Raw genomic sequence first — 21,957 nt, 5'->3', positions numbered from 1 at the left:
TTGTATAAATCTTAAGTTACTCAATCTTAAAAGAAAAATGTTGGTTTATATATAAACACACACACATACATAATTTTATATATATATATATATATATATATATATATATATATATATATATATAAATAAAAATAAAAACAAAACATTAGCAGTTATAGTTGTCATTAGTCAACCTGTTTGAGATCAGATTTTAGAAAATTGCTTTAGGTCCCAATGAAGCAGTATTAAAATGAATTTTATATAAATAATAGTTGCATTCTTTTAGAAAACATTTATATAGGGTTTAATTTTTCTTTAAACAATGGAACAAAAGATGTAAACAAAAATGGTTTCATAAATTTGTGATAAAAGAAAATTAAGTAATAAAACTTTAGATGATTTATTAAATCTGACTATCCGTTCTCACAGAGTGAGTCCTCCCCTCCTCTGAGACTATTTCTACAGACTATTGACTTCTCCCTCCATATTTCATGTTATTTATTGCAACAATATTTCTTGCACTTCTAAGGCAGAAAAAAAAAACAGATCTGTAATATCAAAACCCTGTACAGGGCGTTCGTTACAAAATCTAATAAAGTAAAAAATGAAAATTGCTCGCTTGTGGTGTAAACTTACTACATAATCTCCATCATTCATTTAATCACTTAACTGTAATCTCACAGGGGTAGTGGTTTATTTCCCCTCCACTGGGTCCCACTGTCTAGTCTAGTCCTAGATCCTCCACACAGAGCTGTTCCACAGACCTGCAGTGTAACAGAATTGTCAGCCTACTGAGGGAAAGTGAAAAAACAAAATGTGGACTTGATCGTCAACATTTGTAGTAAATGCTTTTTAATACATTCTTTGTTTCATAAACATAGAGCAAGTAACATTTAAATGTGTTCAGGATGGTCAGATGGTAAATATCAAATGTTAAAGCTAACAGAAACCAAGAGCATTTTCCAATAAAGCCCCTATATCAAGAAATAAAAAAAAAAAACCAAAGCATGAGGGCAATGACGAATAATTGTCAGCATTTACTGCAACAGATCCAAAAGAATAGCTTTTGTTTAACCATACGTCTGAAATTCACACAAGATGAGTGTGCTCATCCCACACAAAAAGCATCACTTTCATAGAAAGAACGGGATCGCCTTGTTAATCCTTAACAGACAGATTTCACCTCTATCATTAACACAGACAAAATACACGAAAACAATTCAAACAACCTTGGAATGCGCATTTTCCCCCCTCAAATAACTACCCTTCAACACCGAAAAATGTTCTACCCTAAATAAATTAGCTATTGTGCTCCAAGTTTATGTGCATGTCTACTTAAACTCGAACACATGGTTTATGAAACTGCGTGAGCGCGATGGACCTAGGACAAATATATCCATTTCCGTAACACCAAGGCAAAGACCAACTTATCTTGACAAGCAACTCACGAGTAAGACATACTTCAGTTGGCCACAGGTGGACTTTAGTCTACATATGTCGACAAAGAACTCATTTGATCCCTCTCACACAAAACAGCTAGAACTTCCTGCTGAAAGCACAGAAATATTCTCAGAACATGGTGGTATTATTGTAAAGAAAGATATACAAGTTTCCTTCTTCAATACAAAGGATGAAAAGAGAAAACTCTTAAATTTCTCCATTAATCTTCCAAGCACCTAAAATGATCTCAAATGTCTGTACACACGCGCACGCCTGCACACAATGTAAACTGCTAATGCAAACGAAGGTTTCTCACTAATGTCAAAGCTAGTTTAGAGAGTGCTTTAGCTTGATAATTCTTTTCCCAAACCAGTGGATGCATGTGTTTATTTTATTAATTACATATATTAATCAGGAGGATTTACATGCAGTGCCACTCAAAAAAAAAAAAAAAAGTAGTATCCTATGTATAACTTATGTATATTCTAAAACTGTTCGCACAAATCACCGAACAACTTACTCACTTGCCAGCAACATGGCAGTTCCTTCCTTGCTTAAGTGCAATGTGAGCTGCAGCGATCTTTTAGCGGCTTCTGAAAGTGCGATCGGTAAGGCATCATAAAGCAGCCGGACTGGCAAGTGGGGAATGCCGCCACCAATGCCTGGAGTGCAGCCTCGCTGACCACTAGCCTTCCTTGGGGACTGCTAGCCTTCCTTGGGGACTGCTAGCCTTTCTCAAGGTCTCGTGCCTTCTCGTTGAGCGTGCCCTTGGTCTGAAGTTGCAGAATGAAGGTAAGAATACGAGCTCTGCAGCATTCTGGGCAGCCTCAGCTCACACCTTGATGTCTGACGATGTACACTCCACCAAGACACTCCACCAAGCATTCACCCACCACGTATGAGAGGCAGTGCACGTTCATAATTATAAGTATCTGTACAACAAATGAGTCATTGTTAAAGAACTAAATAAATTAGTATTTGTAAATAAATATGTCGGTTAACTATTTATTATCTGTGATGCTAAACACCATCTCCACGTTCTCGCTTTTCAACTTCATGCCTAATTCTCCATTCCATATTGTACACACCATATCATTGCACACTCAGTGACCACTTGGGCCACAGGACTGTAAACACTAGCCCACTCTGGACCACCACAGCTGGGATAAACATTGACATCGGAGTGAAATGGACTTTAGCAGCTAAATGGTCCATCATAAACAGATAAGAGCATCCTCTTCATTGCTCCAGCTCTGTACTCCAGTGTCCCAGTGCTCAGGCAGGCTTATCCCTGTGGGATACTGTGAAAAACTGTACCATCAACACTCCCCCAAGTTCAGCTTGAGAACACTTCCACAGCTCTAGAGCTGTCCTGGCTGGGATAAGAAAGTATGCTTTGGCTCAGGATTTGGAGAGTTGTTCAGAGCAGACCAGAGTGCCACTCAGAGCCCACTACTGGCAAAATGGATGTGTGAGATCAGGTTGGAGCTATAGGTAGTTAAGACTTTAGAGTTGACCACAGTACTCAGACCTGGAGACACATGACTTTTAGCCAGATCATGGAAAAGGACAGGCATGTTTGGTTTGTGCGGGCAGGTGTTTTCGGGCTGAAATCCCTGCTGGGCGGAGTCCGAGAGCATAGCCTATGAGAGCAGGTCGTCAGGGTTTATTTCGGGGATGGGCTGCCTCCAGAAGCAGAAGGAGCTGAACTCAGGGAAGGTGAATGCAGAGCTCTGTTCTTTAGTGAGCAGGGGAAACACATGCTCCACCAGCTCACTCAGCCTGCTGTACCTGCATAGAGACAGAAGAACGACCCAACATACACACTGAGATACAGCATTCTAGAGCAGTGGGCAAAGTTCAAGCTCTTTGAGATCTACCTTGCTTCAGCATTTAGCTCCAATACCCATCTAACATCCCTGGTCCTAATCAATGTCATCACAAAGCTCTAAATGACTGGACTGGTATTAGACACAGACATGAACAAGAAGGTTCATATCCAAGAACACAGTTGGTGCGCACTCTTCTACAACACTCCATAAGTTAAAACAATGGAAGAAGTACAACAAAAGGAAGTACATCATCAGATAACGCAAGCCTTTCTCTCGTAACCTTGTTATCTACATCTCGGGGCCCTTGTCTGCAGAGGCACGATGACGTTCCCATTACAGATGAATTGGATGTACTCACGAGGACTTGTTGCCCTTGGTCTGCTCTTGAATCAGCTCTCCTTTGGGGTTGACGGTGAAGATCCGGCACACAGGAACTCCGACTTCCTTGTAGGCAAACACGTCCTAGAATGAGGGAGCCAGGATTACACCACCAGACATAGAAAATCCAGACAAGTCTTTCCCCCCCAGGACACAAACATGACACAGAAATTTCCTATTTGTGTGGACAAGACTTTGACAGCAACAGGGGCATTCATTTGCTTATGAAATAGATGTGATCACGTCTGTAGACAAAGCCAGCGGCTTATGAAGCTGTCCCCCACCCACTTGGAGATGGAATATACATATCTAAAAAAAAACTGGACGTCGGACACTTTGTTACTTCAGTATAAGGGTTGGATCATACATGAGCCAATATATATTCATTGCTGAGAAGTTTTCTGCAATTGCCCCACATGTCTCAACAGAATATCTTGCCCCCTGCAGGTTATGATGGTCATTACACTGGTGTAGTAATCACTGATGGAACTCCACCTGCAATTTCCACTTGTAAATTCACACAGCCATTCTGTTTAGCAGATTGTACATAAGAAAGAAAAAAATGAAAAATGTTGTAAATAGGAATGACCATAATCAATATATGAATAGAATAATTTAATTGATATGAATGGGACAATAATATTTTGAGCACAGCCCACCCACAACCTCTTGTTATCCAGCAAATGGCCTGAGGCGACCCAGCAAACAGTGCAGACCAGAGTGGGTGGCAACAGACTTAAACCATGAATCCACACACTTTCCGCCAGCAGCTTAGGCCAGATCCTGACAGTATTAACCAGACTTAGAGAGAGTGCTCTGCAATCTAACTCACATTTGTCCTGTTTCCAAATGCGGCATAGAAGGGATGCTTGTTGGGGTGGAACAGGTTCTTGATGTCAGTAAGGCATTCGATCTTGAAAATTTCTGGCTTCTTCTCAATCACTTCTCTGCAAAAGCAAATGAAGTTACAAGTTACACAGGCATCATAGAGGAATTTGTTTTTACAAACTAAGTCTCGACAATATAAAATTAAAAGAAGCTATTCAGGAAAGAACATTAAAAACATTATGCAGGTATGGAAGCCTCGATGCACATAAAGCTGCAAAAAATACACTTGATTGAGGAGGCTCATCTTACCTATCTAAAAGTATCTATATGGTAGAAAAGTCCTGTGACACTGAAAGAAGTGGCACATTCTCCCTCTTCCAGTCAGAATATGCTCATTCTGACAGTACATCTTATTTCATCATGCCACCCTGCCTCATTTCACCATACTTACTTCACTGAACACAGACATTCTAAATATAGCAATATTAAGCAGTCTGAGGAATACCTACTGTTGCAACTGTATTTCAAGTTTTAGGGCATTTTTGTGTGTGTAAAGGGTACCTGTGAAACGCAGAGAACAAGCTGCTGGGAGAAAGCATGAGGGGCCCGCGGGGCAGAATGGTGCCACCATCGTTTACCCAGTGCAGATACCCTCGAGTCATGTCGGCCATGCCGATGGCCCTCGCTGAACAGTAGAGGAACTTATAACCATTCCTGCAAAGCACAGAGCAAAACAGAAACGATGAGAAGAAGCAGAATTACAACAGTCAGACTCCTGGTCAATCCACTGAATGGTTCGTGGTGAGCTGACTTTTCCAAGACTGGTAGTGGGTACCTGATGACGAAGCATAATTAGATGAAGCAGACGCGATATACTCACTCAGCCACTGAATGGTAGAGCTTGGCGATACCCTGGTGAGTCCAGTCCTTCCCCAGCTGAGGTAGGATCTGTCCAAACACGTCCGATCTGGAAGCGCCAACACAGACACCCACACGAGTAAATAAATAAACCAAAGGCTCAGAGGTGTCCGTCCTCGCAGCTCTTTCCCAACTCTTCTAAATATAGCCACAGAAGTGTGTGCCCCCACCCCCAACTTTTTTTTCTCTTCAAAATCCAGAGTTAAAAATGCAGAAAAACGTTCCAACGTTTGGGCGCAGCTCAGACTGTGTCGCCGGCTAATGAGGACCCTCTCCCTGATTTTAGCGTTTTATCTGCTGTACAGGCTGGGTGGCAGTGCGGGAGAGCTGGGCGTAAATTGGCTCATTATGGCCACATCCTCCTCCCGGTCCAGGCTGCGGGCCTCGCTCGCACCCCGCCACGGGCCGCCCGGCACCACCGCCGCTGTACAAGCCTCATCAGGCGCCGCAGGGCCGTTGAGATAATAAGCGCCAGTCAACTTAGAAAGAAAGAAAAAAAAAAGGAAAAAAAAAATCCTGACTTTTTTTTTTTTTTGATGTTGCCGCCCACCAGCTCTGAGGAAGGGAGTCAGGAGGCGGCAGATGTCTGCTTGCACTGATGCGCCGCTATTACAGTTGCCTTTGCGGTAATTAAAAGCCAAAGAAGACAGACTGGTGGCAGGCTAATATTAGTGCAGTGAGCGCCATCAAACTTCAAAAAACACAGTATCTTACACTGAGCAAGTTTCCATGTTCAAGCAATGGCTGCGCTACATAGAGCTGTGATAAGAAATGGGCATGCAATATTAATAGCATAAGTGGATTATTTGGTCATGCATTCGAATGCTTTTATCCGTGATATCATACTGGCTTAAGACTTTGGCAATGGCCTCAGTGGATCTACTTAATGTGGAGTCATTACAGCTCATTATTGCTAGCAGTGTACTTTTACTGGGTAGTAGATGGATATTGCACCCCACTACTTGCAAAATGGCTTTTCCTTTTCATTAACAGTCACCAAAGGTAATTGCCCTGAAAATGCTTCAGTGAATTTACACTTCGGAAGCTCCAATCAAGAGTCACTTGCAGCTGCTCACCATGAACAGCAAAATATGTAGATTTATGTCATACTCTGCTTGCCACTGCTTTCCCCATTCTGGAGGCTATGAACATTTCAGTCCCAAATAAAGGAAGAACATACTTGGTGATTGTGCCATCGATGTCAGAGATGACGACTTTATCATCCCAGTTCCACAGGTAGATGGTGCCCTCACAGCGGCACGTGCCCTGGTACTGTGTGGTGATGCTGAAGGTGACATCATTCGGCCCCTCCTTCAAATTTAGGCTGGCCTGCAAGATGCAGAGGCTCGCATGACATCACATTAACCTTGACTTTCCCTGCTGAAATAGGCATTCATGCTACACATTGAAATCATCATTAATACAACTCATATCAGAGTCTTGTATACAAGGTCCACCTGCCACAGTATATGGAAAAATGAAATTTTTGAAATTTACTAATTTATATACATTATAGAGCTGTGCTTTAAAATAGTTTCTGTTAAATGTATAAAGTGACAACTCAGACAGCTGTAAACTCAGTGTAAACAGTACAAACTAAATCATATCACAGAACAAAGGAGTGCCCATTTTACTGACGTTGAAATCCATATCTCCTGCTTCGCTGGACATTGTGCTCTGATATTTTATAACGGTGACATGCCAAACGATCAGACATTAGCATATGGTTTGGCATTTTGAGCCGTGCTGGACCTAGAATACCCTGTTAAAGCACGTCCAACACTAAAGTAAAGAATAGCTACTTCTGCCTTTACTTTTCTCTGTTAAACAAAGTAAGTGAGATGTTCAGTAAGACAGGCTAAAGTCATCCCTGCTCTAACTTGTTTTATTCTAATTAAGGTCTCATCAGTTCTTTGATGAGCCATCATCTGTTCAGAAGCCAGGAAAAAAAACTGCAATGAGAGCTCTTCTCCACGCTACATGGTATCAAACCCTACGAAGGCTCGTAGGGTTTGATACCAGTCTTAAATGTAATAGAGTATTACATGATTATGCACTTTCTAATGTCAGGTATTGGGTGTTTCCTCTCTCGTCTCATCTTCCCCAACACAGTGGTGACATTGTCGCGTCAGTTTTTAACCGTCAACTAGATCATTAGAACCCGTTACTTATAGCATATTATATGTCAAGCTGATCAAAGACTAACAAGCGAACTGGAGATGGAACAGTGGTATTCCTGATGTACACTTGGCAGGTTACCAAGCAACAACATGAATATTCATGAGCCAATCCTTTGCTGATTGTTGCTTTTGAGAGTGAGTTCAAGAATGTGATCTGTGATCAGTATTGGCCACATTAAAAATATAATGTGAGAAAAACAAATTTGAAAATGAAATGGAACTGAGTACTTTGGTTACATTCACACCGTAAGCCTTGGTTCTCTCTGACCCAGGGAACAAACACTGCCTTCTGGCCAACTGTTGCCAGTATGTAGCCAGGAGGGGGAGCCCTTATCCAATAAAAAAGGCCTTTACTGGGGCATTACAGGGGCATTTCAGAATAAGCTAGTAATGGCTCATTGTCAGCCTTTAGCAGGGGTACTAGTGTAGGATGTGTTTCTTTTCTGGACTTTGAAAGGCTTGAAAGGTTCAGCATTTTTTCACACCACTCGTGTATGAGCAGAAAGACTAGAGCAAACAGTTTTCTGAACAACTGCCTGTGACCGTGACACATTAAGAGAGTGACGTGGACTTACGATCTGGTCAGAGGAGAGGCGCAGGGACTTGCGGTAGGAGTGCGTGCCAGCCTTGGCCTGGGGCTCCACCTGGGCTGAGCGCTCCAGAGAGGCAGCCGCCGCACTCACCTCTTTCCCCTCCTCATCGCTGGATGAGTCTCTGGACTCCACCCTGGATGAGCAGCAAGCCCCCAGGTCAGTGGAGCACATCAATAAACACCCCCTTGTGATCACTGAGATCCCCAGACCATGCCTGAGACTGGAGCCTAACAGAAACTAGGCTAGTTTGTCCTAGTTTGTTCATCTCCCTCAAGGCAAATAAGCCACTCTGGTGGGAAATTCCAGCCAGCAGCTTATAGGAAAAACTATACGAAAAGACAAGGCCAATTAACTTCAGCAAACAATAAGAGAGAGTGATACATTTGGTTTCCTGTTCACATACAGTTTAACAAGTTTCATTTGTCTGAGGTTAATGGCCAGTTCTTACAATCTACACCTTAACACACAGGGCTTGCTGACACACTGACTCACTTGTGGGCATGGTTATCGAGGGAGAGGGCGGAGCCCCCCTCGTCTAGTGGTTCCTCCTTCATCTCCAGCTTTCCTGTGCTCTCAGACTGCATAGAAGGAGGGAAAAAAAAAAAAAGTGACCACTTTACAATCCAGTCAGACGAAAGGAACAAACCCCTTAGATGGGAGTCTTTGTAGGAACTTTAGTTGCATCTACTGCAACATGGTGCTTGACGCAGGAATGCAGACACACTTGACCTCTGTGCTGAGAAATGCACAGTTCTATACTTTCTTAATGAAGGCCTCAGGCATAATCAGCTTGCCAGCTCCTTTTCGATCTGTCAGCAATGTCTGTGAAACTCCGCACTAATCCCCAATTATAGGGTGGGAAAGAAGGCAACATGACGGGTGAGCTAATGAAGACACGTTCAAGGGAATAAAGGCACTTCAGAGGCTGTGGCTCTCTGCTAAGAAGTCACTTATCTTTCTTTGAGCCAGCAATTAAAGAAATGTCTCACCTAGTACCTGCAACAGGTCAGCTAGCTTGCACTCTAGGAGATTAAAGACCATTTAATGTTTTTTGCAGATGCATGCTGTGAAAATTAAAGGCTGTGTTGAAAAAGAGGGTAAGTCATCACGGGAAGCTGAAATGGCCTTCAAACACCATCATACAATTTGTCATCAGAATTGCCTGTTTTACGGTGCTGTCTGCTCTTTTCCTCCAGAACCACCAGCGGCCAGACTTCTTTGGCATCTTCTCTTTAACCCAGGCCTCCTCTGTAGCCTTGGGCAAGTTCTTCTGGAAAGCCTGCAGGCTCAAAATTAATGGTGCAGCCAATGTCCAATTGTAATATCTGAAGGGGGCAATGAAAAAAGATTCTTAATTAAAAAAAAGAATAATACATTTTTAAAAAATGACAGTGCAGGGGAGTTATGGGGTGGGGAGCTTTTAATGTTTTATAAACCCATCCTTACCTGTTTGCTATTTTCACAACCAAATTGGGATTGTCTATAATGGCTGGATTTTCAGCAAATTCATGGTAGGTGATGATATGCTCCATGAACTTTTCTATAATAAAGAGAGGGGGGCACAAAAACGCATTGTGTTAACCAGGAATTACTTGCATTTCACCTCAGAGTGTATAGTACTAAGAGTTCCCACAGGACCCATGTCTCCATGTATGGCTCGTGTTCTGTATACCTTTGGATATCTCTGCATTCTCACTGAGCCCCCCACACAGAGAGAGTGTGACGTCAGGCAGGTCTGAGGCAGAGTCAGACAGGCATTCTGTACCACTGTCAGCTGCAGCACTACCCACAGACTGGGGAGACTGTGAACCTGAACGAATCCCTGAGTCCATCCAGTGCTTGGAGCCAGAGTCTGAGTCACTGTGCACAAACATACACACAGAAACACACGCACACAGTCGTCGTTTCTAATGAGCTCCAAGACAATCCAAGGAGTGATGAGTATGTTCAAAGAAGTTGGTATTAAAGGTCAACCTAGCACTGCCATGAAGACAGTTATACAAGCGAGCGCTGCACTTTTACTTTAATATGTCTGTACATAAAAAGGCATAACAAGGCATTTTGCAAAACCATATGGTGTGGAAGTTATCGGCCTTTCTGTGTACCTCTTAGGAAAGTAGCGGGCGGCCACATCAGGCTCAAGGACATTGAGATCATCCAGGTAGATGTCCTCAGGGCCCTGGTGCTGACTCCTCTTTGGGACACCTGAACAACAAACAGAAGCAGGTCCCTAACTGAGCTGTAAATAGTAAAAGTACAGAGGTGTCTGCTCTGTCTTCAGCAGGAGTGTGCTGCTGTAGTCTTTTATTCAAAGAGTACTCTAACTGAACAAACACAGCAGGGTTTAAGCCACTACCTCGCAGCCACACACTGTCTGATTAAGGCTGGCTCTCTTCAGGGAAGAGAAAAAGAAACGCTGCGCGTTACCCACTAACTAAACTGCTGCTTCTTTGCACTTCTGGCCTTCATTTGGGAACTGAAGGTCCCATTATATCTGCTTTATAATGGCCAACTGAGTTCATGATGAAGTGTTTGTTAGACAGACCGCAAGCTTCCACTGAAGTACCAATGGTGTCAACCAACCTTTCTTCTTGGTAGGGGAATCGGTCTTGGGGCTGGCATCACCCATCTCTCCACCCATGGCGCCAGCAGCAGTGCTGGGGGCAACACTGGGACCCAGAGCAGCAGTGTTGGGCTCTGCCGGGGTGGAGGTGGCCACAGCAACACTACCCAGCACATCCACACAATCAGAGAGTGCGAGAGGTGTAACTGGAGTGCGGGGCTCAGGTTTAACGATGGCACACACAGCCACAGGCTCCACGGGCATCAGCCGGCATTGCCCATCGCTCTCTGGGTCCATGGCCTCAGAGCTCAGGATCACCCTGAAGTGAGTGTTCTCCGACGGTATTATAGTCACAGTCTTCGGCAGCTCCGCCTTCTCCTTTTTAGCCACCTGCTGGGAACATTTTTGAGCTCAGCCAAGCGTACAGCTCCACGTTTGTACACAAGGTTTGGCCGACTTCTTATTCTAGAAGGTTGCCAGTTTACGTTATGCAATTACGTAACTGCAAACCTCATGGGACTGCAAGGACACGGGGGGGTGTTTTGGGAGACTCTGCTGGAACGTGAGCCGACACATACCCTGGTTGGCTCTGGTAATTCCCCCCATGTCCACTGCATGTGAGACTCCATTTTGAGCATGCTCTCTGAGGGGCGGACCACCAGCTCAGAGTCACTCTTGGGGGAGAAGGTCTCTGACATTGCATGACTATGACGGAAAAATGACAAATATGCAGAAGAAATGACTTGTGGCATGCCATAAGTGGTCCAGGTCTACACATGCATACATGTTCGAGCTAAATAAACACCTACGTGTCTGAATGCGACAAGTCTCCATCTGAAAAAGGGTAGTTCTCTGGGGAATGTCGAATCGCTGGAACCCTGGGTTCAACCTCCTTCACTGTGTTAATTGAAGGTGAACTAAAAATATGATGTTATTGAAAAAACTGATTAATTTATAGTACATCACCAGAGGATTCGCAGAATATGTGCCCTTTCTAATCAACTGTTTTGGCTATAGGAGAATGTTAAAAGTACATGCTGGTCAAGCGTGGAATTACTACTCACCGTGTGCTGGCAGGAGCTTCCTCATCTGAGCTCAGGTCCATCTCAAAGATCTCCTCTGCAGGGGCAGAGGAGCAAACAGAAGCGGGAGGTGTTAGCTCCTCACGCCGAGGGTCTCCTTTATGCTTCTTTCTCCGCCTCTTCTTCTTCTTGGCGGTGCCGGTGCTGGGCACAGGGGGCTCGAGAGGCTCATCGGGGTCCAGGGCGTCATCCTCTTGGGCCTGCATCTGGCCTCGCTCCCCGATCCAGAACATGTGACTCTCAGTGGGGATCGGAGAGGTGGCCAGGTGAGCTGGTACAACCTCCTGATTTACATGGACAAGAGGGCCAGGTCAAACTCACTTTAAACTTTAGACAAGCACTGAAAATATCCCGTTACATCAAGTTTCTTAATATGAGTACATTTAAATGAAGCAACATTTAAAATTAATCTTTAAGAAGAAACATTAAAGAACACATTCTCTGGAGGCAGTTACATATTTGATCCAATCATCTTTTCTATGATTAATCTTTGTCAGATTAATTATCTGATCAGTGAAGATACTCACATCCTGCACCTCCGTTTCCTGTACAAAGAAAGCTTCCCCATTGTCTCCAAGCTTCATGTGTAGATCCACTGACTCCCCATTTATTTCTATGTCAATCTAAGAGAATTCAATACCAAATGATACCTTAGATTTAGTGAAGCCTACAGAAGAAGGATTTAAATTTATTATACTTAGTGTTGATCAGACTACACATCAAACACATTAAAAGTGTGCTGTATCCAGGCACAGACTGATATGAACTGACATGTAGTATGCCATTCCCTTCTGCTTTCCATCAAATGAATACAAACTCAAGTTAATAATGGCCTCATGCGATCATGCTGAAACTGTGTGGGTGATATGGGTACAGTCAGTGTCTACTGGGGAAGATCATTCCTTAGTGATTGATTTAGGAATTTTTTTTTGGTGAAACATTAATCATACAGTGAAACATTAAACTTACAGTTTAATTGATAAGACAAGAGAAATTATTCTTTAGTTTTGAAACGAAACAGTGGAATAAATGTAGCCAACAAGAAAGTTTGGAGGCACAAATAAGCATCTTGGAAACTAAATGCTGATATCACACACATGCACCAAACCACATCAAATGATCTCAGACACTTCCTCAAACAGTTTCTAATGACATACCTCTATTATACATAGTCAACAGAAGTTGACAAAAGCATATTGTGTGGCTAACAGTGCGTCGATGACGGACAGTTGACTGTTGAGCCAGCAGCACGAGTTTTGCGTAGATCAGGTTGACACCTCCAGTAAGTCGAGCCCTTGGTCCACGATTAAGCGTGCATCTATAATGACTGGCTCAAAGGCACACAATGCCTGTGATGGCCGTTCTGTTCAGCGGTCCTCATATGAGCCGAACCATAATCGAGGAACGGGGCCAGGTCACGGAAAATGGCCAGCACACCCACAGCCGGCAGGATCGGATCACACACCTGACAACACACTCGCATATTCAGGTACACACTCAGCTTTCGACCCACACATGTTTATTGGCAAAGCCAGGACTAATCCAAGACATCTAGAGACTTATTTTGGCCTCCACTGCAGAATCCACTCGGTGCCCGCTCCTCTCATTTTCAGCCCGTCTCCCCCATTTAAGGGCCCATCCAGAAACCTCTCGTCTTCTGTTTCAAGGTTGCTAGGCAATTTGGGCGATGTGCGTGGAGAGATGGGTCAGAATACTAATGACAATGTGAAAGATGACCTGGGTTGATTCTCAACCAGAGCACTCCAATATGTCAATCCAGGAGAGAAAGCTGCAAGGCCAGAGCAAATTAACGACCACTCATGTTGGAAACATAAATGACTGGTTCCTATCGATGCTCAGGATTTATTCTGCCTTCCATCACTTTGGTGAGCAGATGAGTTCAAACAGAGATTACTCTTAAGAGTTACAAGCAGGGCTCATAATCCATGAAAACGGATAAATAAAAACAGCTAAGTCATTGGGTTGCTGTTTATATGATCACTGGATATGCACTAAACAACTGTGTTCAGATTACACAATAAAAGAACAGGCCAAACTTTTGGTTCTATTTGAGGCTCTGAAAAGCTTTTCAAAGAGCGTCAAGAAAAAGAAATAAAAGTCACCTCAAGACTCCTCATTATATCAGTAACCTTGATGGTACTATCCCACTCTTCCTCTGCCAAGCACCTCTTATTCTGAGAAACCTGTTGCCATAGCAACCACTCCTTCTCTTTTTCTAAGCCTCTCCATACTTCCCGCAGGTTGAGAGAACTGCTTTATCCCCCACCATTTCCATTTTCTTTCCCCAAGCCTCATTTGATGTATGTTAGCTATATGCAAAAACACCTGCACATGTTGTTCAACTATATGGAGATGCCTGTTAAAGCTACAAGCCTGCCATTATGAAGAATTTATCATTAACAACAATCTCCTTCACAACCCCCCCCCCATTTAGTGTGCATAAACGTATCATTTCCCCAGTGTGGTGCCTCACTGTTGTTCATCTTTATTGGTTGGCTATGGGAGGCTGTTATGGTGCAGTTCCTTAACTAAAATAGGCTACCTTATTTAACCTGCTCTGTGCTAAGCAGTTCATTCAGCCTACTGAATATGACACAGAAAAACGGGGCTGTTTACAGCTCTGCTGTACCTTTTACCTACATGCACAGTCACGCACAACATTTTACACACAGTCACATGGTTTCCTATACTTGCGAGAGCTGACAGTGACTTCAGTGAAAGTGTAACTATATAATCCAGCTGTAACCTTAATGAATTAATGTAAAATTGTGTCTTTGGTTTTTCAGTTTTTTGCTAGAAATATAATCCTAATGAATATACCAATACAAGTACACACACAATGTCACACACTCACGTGTATAATTCATGCACAATGTGGTGAAAGTCATTTCTCTGATGATTTTGGGGGGGTAAATCTTGCTGCCAAAAATGACCCATTTCTAACAGACAGGAGTCAAGTAAGACTTGTTGACATGACAAACAGCAGGACCACAGGTGATGAGAGCTAGCCTACTTTCACTCAACCTGTTTGTTCAGTCAGGTCAGAGGTACGAGTATAGTTGAGGATAATGGGGTACTGTGAGCACAGACCTCTGGCAAAACCAACAGGAGGACACATACAATCTAAAGGCATGCCCAGGACAACTACTGGAATGAGACCACTTGAACTCTTCAGCCCTCCAGAAGACGTGTTCCGACCTTCAGCCTTTACGCCGAGTTCTGTGCACTCCACGGCTCAGGTGCTCCGGCCCGTCACTCACCACTTTTTCCTTGGAGCGCAGCACACCCAGCTTGCCGAAGCGCACGTGGAAAGGGGAGCACTGGAAGGAGCCGTCCTTCTGCCGCACCACCACCACGTCGATGCAGCCGGACAGTGTTGCCTGGTTGATGCCCTTGTACAGCTCTTTCACTGTCACCAGCACCTGTCCTGCCAGCTGGCCCACGTAGTTCATGGTGTCTACCTGCTCAGAGACACACAAGAGGGGGCAGGAGGATGGCCTCGATGTCAGCAGTTTGTTTTTGAAAAAAATTTAGTAGTTGCTCTATAGCAATAAATGTTCCTTTATAAAAAAAAAATAAAATAAAATAAAAAAAAAGTAGTAATTCCCATAGAAGGATCATTTTTAATTTTTTTTTTAAATATCACTGTCCTGACCACAAATACTCATGATACCTTCCTTCATACACATACATTCATCAAAGTCAAGTGTGTGTGCGTTGTTTTTAAGCAGCAGTTTGGATCTGACTAGCAGTGCATGAACTGCAGCTCATTTGCACCCCCAGGCCGTGTTCACCAACTAAAGATTCACTTCACAGTTCCCCTTGGCTGGTCTTATCTGCACGCCTGCAGACATCTTATTCGATGTCAGCACATAGAAGTGGCCTCCGTGTCCCCACCCCCCAACCAAGAGACAGTGCAAGTTTAAGCAGAAGCAAGCCATGCTTGATGTTCAAACAACGATGATAAGCTGCACATTGAGCATGACAAATGAAACCATGCCTGAGAGACTATTTGGAGGAAATACCAATAACTCCAAGAACTGTAAGGTCAGAGGATGTCTCTCAAATGGCCTGTGTGAGGAATTCCAGCAACTATAATACCGTCATCCTGTCAAGCCAGAAAAACACTGTGTGGAGTATCAAGGAAAGGGGCAGAGGCCCCATGTTCTCATGTCAGACTCATAAGATCCAGCGCTTTCTTATGTAAACTGCAGTTATGTTAAAAACAGACCTATAGACAGCTGCCTGAAGAAGAGGCCAATTTGGTCTTTAAAACTGCAGTCAGCATTAATGAAAAACACTAAAACCGGTTTGAATCTGAAAACATCAGAGTCTGCTTTTTTCCAATAGAATTCTTCCTGTCATATCGGATTAGTCAAGGAAACATTGAATGTGTGTCTCATTTCAGCAGTTTGAAAAAGAGGTCCCTTTGACACCAACCCAAACCCAACAACTAAAAAAAAGAAAATCCTTTTTAGTCTAGGGCTGAGCTTAATCTGTGCCAAGAAAGCAAGCTCTAAATAGTGCTGCTGCGTTATTAAAACTAGGGCATTCACTTTATTTAGAGCCCTGCTCAACTGGGTCTTTATCAGACTTTGCACTTAGTACTAGCCTTGATTTCTTGTGCATAACAGCCAAGCTTCAGATCAAACATAAACCATATTTAGGCAGAAAAACAAGTTTCATAATAGCAGTTAACAAATGTGGGGTTTTAGAGGAGTTTCTCTGTTTTCTGTTTGCTTATGTAGATCTGCACTCCATCTCCAGTGCACTTATTTAAATATTAAAAATCAATTAAAGAAATTAATCACAGGTAATCAAAAAAACTAAACTGTGTAAAAAAGAAATAAATAAAAAATATTTTTAAAAAACAATCAGCTGATGCCAAAAATAGCATTTTATCAGCCGACCAAGCATCTTTATTTGATAAACAAGGAACAGTGGTTTAGTATAGGGAGAGATTACAACTTTTAGCTTTGACCATCCTTGACACTCAGAGAGCTGAGATCATGAACATTCTCCACAATATGGTGGTCCTCCATGTGTGTCAATTATCACTCCTCTGCAGGCAACATACAGAAGGCTATGCTAAGCTTAGCACGAGTGTCTTTGGATGGAAGGAAACTATCTAAAATTTAGATGGAGGGCATAGAATTGAAGGGAGGCTGCAGACCTTTCGTGGCTAAGCCTATTGGAAGTTAGCAAGAACTAACATCTGCAAATTACTGATTACTAAAATAGACACAAAGATCAGAACAGTAAAGTATAAAATTACTCATTAATACGTAAATAAGCATTTATTTATGACGACGATAATAAAACTAATAAGAAATAACTTACTATTTATTTTGACAACAGATACAAATAACGGACCCGTGGACACTGACCTGGCTTGACTACTAAGGTTTAAAATGTGTTACATTCAAACAACTTCCAAATACAACCATAAGCAAAAGTGCCTAACAGTTTACAACTGGTTGTGTTTGGTATGGCAGCTTACACCTATAATGTCTGACTAATCGCTTAGAAATTATATAGCTGATATAATTTAACTTAGATCTTGAGGAAGAACCTCAGAGAGCACCATACCACCAAGATCTTATGTACAGTCACACAATGTATTATGGGCTGACCCCATACAGGCTACGTACACCATGTTTCACACATTCACGCAATGGAGGGCAGAGAGTACAAGACACAGGAACTATGTGTGAACGAAAAAGAATAGGAAGCCATTGATGAGGGTTGATTTGAGAGAGGCATATTCTGAAGCATTTTTGTACTACCATGGAAGCTTATCTTGCACCCATTATCCCACATGGAGACGGCGACAGGTACACACACCTATCGCTATACGAGCATTCACTTGCTTGCCCTGATCATTCAAGGTTTGTCAGAAAAAGCCTGGCATAAAAGCAGAAAAGTGAAGCCAAAAGAACTTATTAGGGGGATTGTGACATTCTTAAAATGTTTTTTTCCTAGTCAATATTGACTATTAAAAAAAAAAAAAAAAAAAAAAAAAAAAAAGATATAAAGAACGTCACAATCCCCCTAATAAGTTCTTTCTTAAAGGACAACAATGGATTTTTTTAAACAAACATTTTTAGTACTGCCTGCTGTCTGTCACTATAAATACTTCTTCAGATAAACTAAGGTTGTGTTTTCTTATTGTGGATCATTAATCAGACCCCTCCCCCCACCAGATTAGATGGGTGAGTATGTGAGGCATGGAAAATTCTTCTTTTTTTTTTTTAAATTAAAAACAATTTTGGCCAACATCAAGATTAAATCAACAATAGCAATCACATATTGCTGATTCGATGTATGTACGCAAGTACTCATGAGCCTGGTTACCTTTTATGGGTCTTATCAGTATGCAGGTCACAGAATTTACGTGCTAGCGATCCAACATGTTAAGATAGTGCCACCATAAACTTAAGATAGTGCCACCATATTCCCTGAAACCCTTAGAGATAAAGTTCTCAGTGTAACAAACAAATGTGAAATATCCTAATCAGTAGTGAAAGGAGAACATAAATCCTCGAAATACACCAAAAACTAGGGAAACTATATTAAATATATTCAGGGGTGGGGGGGAAATCACCTGTAACCAAAGATGCAAATTAATTATTAAATAGGTGATAAATAAATCCATGGTAAACCTGAGGTCATGTACATGCCACGGCCCAGAAACAGCTTACTCACCAAGGACCAGGACGTTTTAAGAGATGAAGAGTCATCCTGTTCACTGTTGTCTTCTTCAGTACCACTGCAGTGGGGGTCCAACTCGGCCCAAGATTGCAATCGCTTCATGACAGCGCAAAGTGTTTGTTTATGTAGTCTTCTACCTCACTCACCAAGCACATCTGTATCTCTGTCATCCTCAACGCTGCCTCAAAGACAGCCTGTACCTAGCCTTTGATTGACGCTCCCAGGTACAATCACAATCATTCTATGTGCGACATTGCTGGACATATTTTGCATAATACCATTTCTTTCACTTTTCCCTATGCATAAAGCCCAGCCAAGAATACCCCAATCAATCAATGAGGCAAAAAGACGCCCCCTCTGCAGCCAATGAGGTGGGGGGTAACGGGGGTCAGCAGCTCTGAGATAAGAGTTTTCTTGTGAAGGGCACTGTGGAACTTACTGCTGATAAGAGCCTGGGTAAAGAGGATGAGCAGAAGCCAACATCTTGTTCATCCAAAAATTCTAGTGAAATACAACTAGTGGAACCTTCTACCCAGACGTGAAATAGTACACAGATACAAATGTATTACAGCAAATTTACTGTGTCAGCTGTGCTTTATTTCCTCTTTCCCTTCTCTATAAATTAAAACAGATTACATATAATAGACCTCCACAGAGTATAAAAGCACATCCAGTTTAGGGTTCAAGGTCTTGAATACCCATGTTACTGTGAAAGCATATTCTAAGGTATTAACCAACACTTTTCTGGATAAAACTGCTATTTATGAGCTTCATAGCCAAGTATGAATATGTGGCAGGCTAATGACAGGCTAATGTTTTCACTCTATGGTTCACTCTAAAGGCACACATTCCCCAACATCAGTGTAAATGTGTGGGGAAAAATGTGTATGCATGTGTATCAAAACAAAAAACTATAGATTCACAAAAAATAAAATAAAGTTTGTGTCTTTGATTACAGATGACTTGAAATGCACAAAAAAATACTACTATTCTATTTGAAAAAGAATGCATTATTAGACCTGAAAGACAAAGTTTTCATGGCTGTACATAGCAGTGAAATTTGCCAATTAGGCACATATACTATTTTTAGGGAAAGAAATCAGCTTCAAGCCAAAAAAATATTACTAGAGATTCCATTACAGAGTAGGTAGCCAACTAGAACTATTTTGACTGTAACCGCAGACGTAATTATACGGTCAGCATTCATTTCTTTTAGTGGAAGTGAGGTGGCAGAAGAACGGTTTGATTTTTTTTACAAATATTTAAACATACTAACTTTTACATATCTATTAGCAGCAGATGAAAAGAAAGCACAGAGAGTAGAAGTTTTGTAAATGTAGCTAAATAACTTTAATGAAACTTGAAGGAAAGCAAGTTAGAAATGTAATGATTAATCGAGGCAATCCATCGTTACCATGTTAACCAGCCTTAACCGGGCAACCGTAATGGTAATCTATTTTAACTAGCTAACCTATCTTGATACCGATATTATTACTTGCTAGCAAACTTTTTAAGATAACTTTATCACTTTTATAATTTAGCAATGGTCTTTACTAAACAGTAGTCTTTCAAACAGTTAGTTCGAAGTAGATAAATTACACTTAGCAACTTCAGCATTTGGTTTTCCAGTAGCAGTCAGTACCGGTAACCTAGATTAACTAACCAGTTACCCATCTACCGAGCTATGTTAGCTAACCAGCTAGTTTACCTGACACCAGAGTGACCTAACCTAACAGGCAGGGTATTTTAAACCAACACCAGAGTGACCTAACCTAACAGGCAGGGTATTTTAAACCAACACCAGTGACCTAACCTAACAGGCAGGGTATTTTAAACCAACACCAGAGTGACCTAACCTAACAGGCAGGGTATTTTAAACCAACACCAGAGTGACCTAACCTAACAGGCAGGGTATTTTAAACCAACACCAGAGTGACCTAACCTAACAGGCAGGGTATTTTAAACTAACACCAGAGTGACCTAACCTAACAGGCAGGGTATTTTAGCCCCTGTGCCCTACACAAACAGCCCACCAAACGAACTGAACTGGCCAACTGTGAAAATTGAAGTTACTCAGTCAGCAACATACACTTGAATAGCACTGTTTAAATGTTACGGAAGTAGACACATCAGTTGAACCTAAATAGTACTGTTTGTATGATGGTCGGTTACCTTATTTCAGACGCTGTAATGAGATGATAACGATGTTTCTCCGTCGCTGGCTGCGGTTCCGCTAGGCTAGCTGTGGTATCTAGGCTAGCTAGGTTAGCTACTTTCTCATTTCTGCACTTGGACCTCTCCGAGTCCAACGCTAGCTAGTATTTCCCAGCGGTAATCCGTCTAACCGAAGCCCGTTCGTATTTCGGCTGCTGTCCTCACACGTAGGCGGACTGTGGCGGATGAGCGCGGCCCATGACCGGAGGTCGGTCCGCCGCCAGCAGCACCAGCTCAACCGTCGTCAGTCACGTGGGCGCGCGGCCGCTGCGGAGCCCCTTCACGTGATGCAGAACTGTCACGCGCTGACCTGTGGCCACGTGTGACCTAGAGAGTCACACAAACCAAACCCGGCCAGGCTTAGTACCGCATACTCATGTAGCACAGGAGTCAGTTTACTCCTCATAGAGCAATCAGTGCTTTACCCCCTTTGTGAGACAAAAGTTGGAGCATACACTGGCTGTCCGCATACTCAGTTACACAAATGCATCTGTTTTATGGATTTGTGTTTACTAATGTAAACATTTTCACAGGGAGAGAATGCAATATCTGAACTGCTGAGGAGCACTCTGAACAGCCCACAAAGCCCCGTACATCTGGATAAACAGGGTTTCCTAGTTGCCCACGAAAGCCCCCATACACCTGGCCAAACAGGGTTTCTGAACAGGAAAAACACATTTTTTTCTTTTTCTTTTTGCATTACATGGCTTTATTAACTGTTGTCACAAAACAACTCTGCTTTTTTATTTAATCTATTGTTAAGAACATCACAGGCTGATTTTATACCTGACACAACAGGTATACACAACCTACAGATTTTGTACCTACACCATGAAAGCATTTTACATAGATGCTGTATGACTGAAACATATTCTTATATCATTATTCTTAACTCCAGCTAGAGTTGAAGAGACTACACTTAACTGTAACTGACTTATTTTATCCTTTGACTCTCCCCATCAAAATAAAATACAGTAGTAGTATGAACTGAAATAAATGAAAACAGCAGACATTAATTTTGCACTACAGAATTTCTGTTTATAAGTTAAGCAACCTTCAAAGCATTTTAACTCAATTCATGCTCACCTTTTAAATTTCAAAAACCTCTCTCAGGAAATCAAGAAAATCTGTTGAGAGGAATACTTTCAGTGCCATGTTATATGAATAATGGGTGTCAATCTATATTACCCAAAGGCTAAACACACCTTGTTTCACTGA

General features: G+C 42.3%; 1 protein-coding gene across 3 annotated transcripts; it reads right to left on the bottom strand.

The window, feature by feature from the left end:
• Positions 1-393: 393 nt before the first annotated feature.
• On the bottom strand, positions 394-20,977 carry lpin2 (lipin 2). Of its 3 annotated transcripts, none has more exons than XM_035520027.1 (19): positions 20,698-20,977; positions 15,075-15,275; positions 12,321-12,416; positions 11,776-12,077; positions 11,521-11,628; positions 11,290-11,416; positions 10,732-11,101; positions 10,254-10,353; positions 9,821-10,008; positions 9,595-9,688; positions 9,311-9,473; positions 8,641-8,726; positions 8,131-8,281; positions 6,556-6,704; positions 5,338-5,424; positions 5,019-5,171; positions 4,462-4,576; positions 3,610-3,713; positions 394-3,210 (listed from the first exon to the last, which is right to left on the bottom strand). In XM_035520027.1, the coding sequence occupies exons 2-19, from the start codon at positions 15,264-15,266 to the stop codon at positions 3,063-3,065; spliced, it is 2,733 nt and encodes a 910-aa protein (XP_035375920.1). In that variant the 5' UTR covers positions 15,267-15,275; positions 20,698-20,977; the 3' UTR covers positions 394-3,062. The 3 variants fall into 3 exon arrangements, with proteins under 3 accessions (XP_035375920.1, XP_035375919.1, XP_035375921.1); XM_035520026.1 differs by lacking the exon at positions 20,698-20,977 and adding an exon at positions 18,520-18,799; XM_035520028.1 differs by lacking the exon at positions 20,698-20,977 and adding an exon at positions 12,951-13,258 and having other exon boundaries at positions 15,075-15,125.
• Between the last annotated feature and the right edge of the window lie 980 nt (positions 20,978-21,957).

The sequence above is a fragment of the Electrophorus electricus genome, chromosome 19, assembly GCF_013358815.1.
Source record: "Electrophorus electricus isolate fEleEle1 chromosome 19, fEleEle1.pri, whole genome shotgun sequence".
NCBI lineage: Eukaryota > Metazoa > Chordata > Actinopteri > Gymnotiformes > Gymnotidae > Electrophorus > Electrophorus electricus.
Note: the sequence above shows the minus strand (reverse complement) of the source record. Positions and strands in the feature narration are given on the sequence as shown.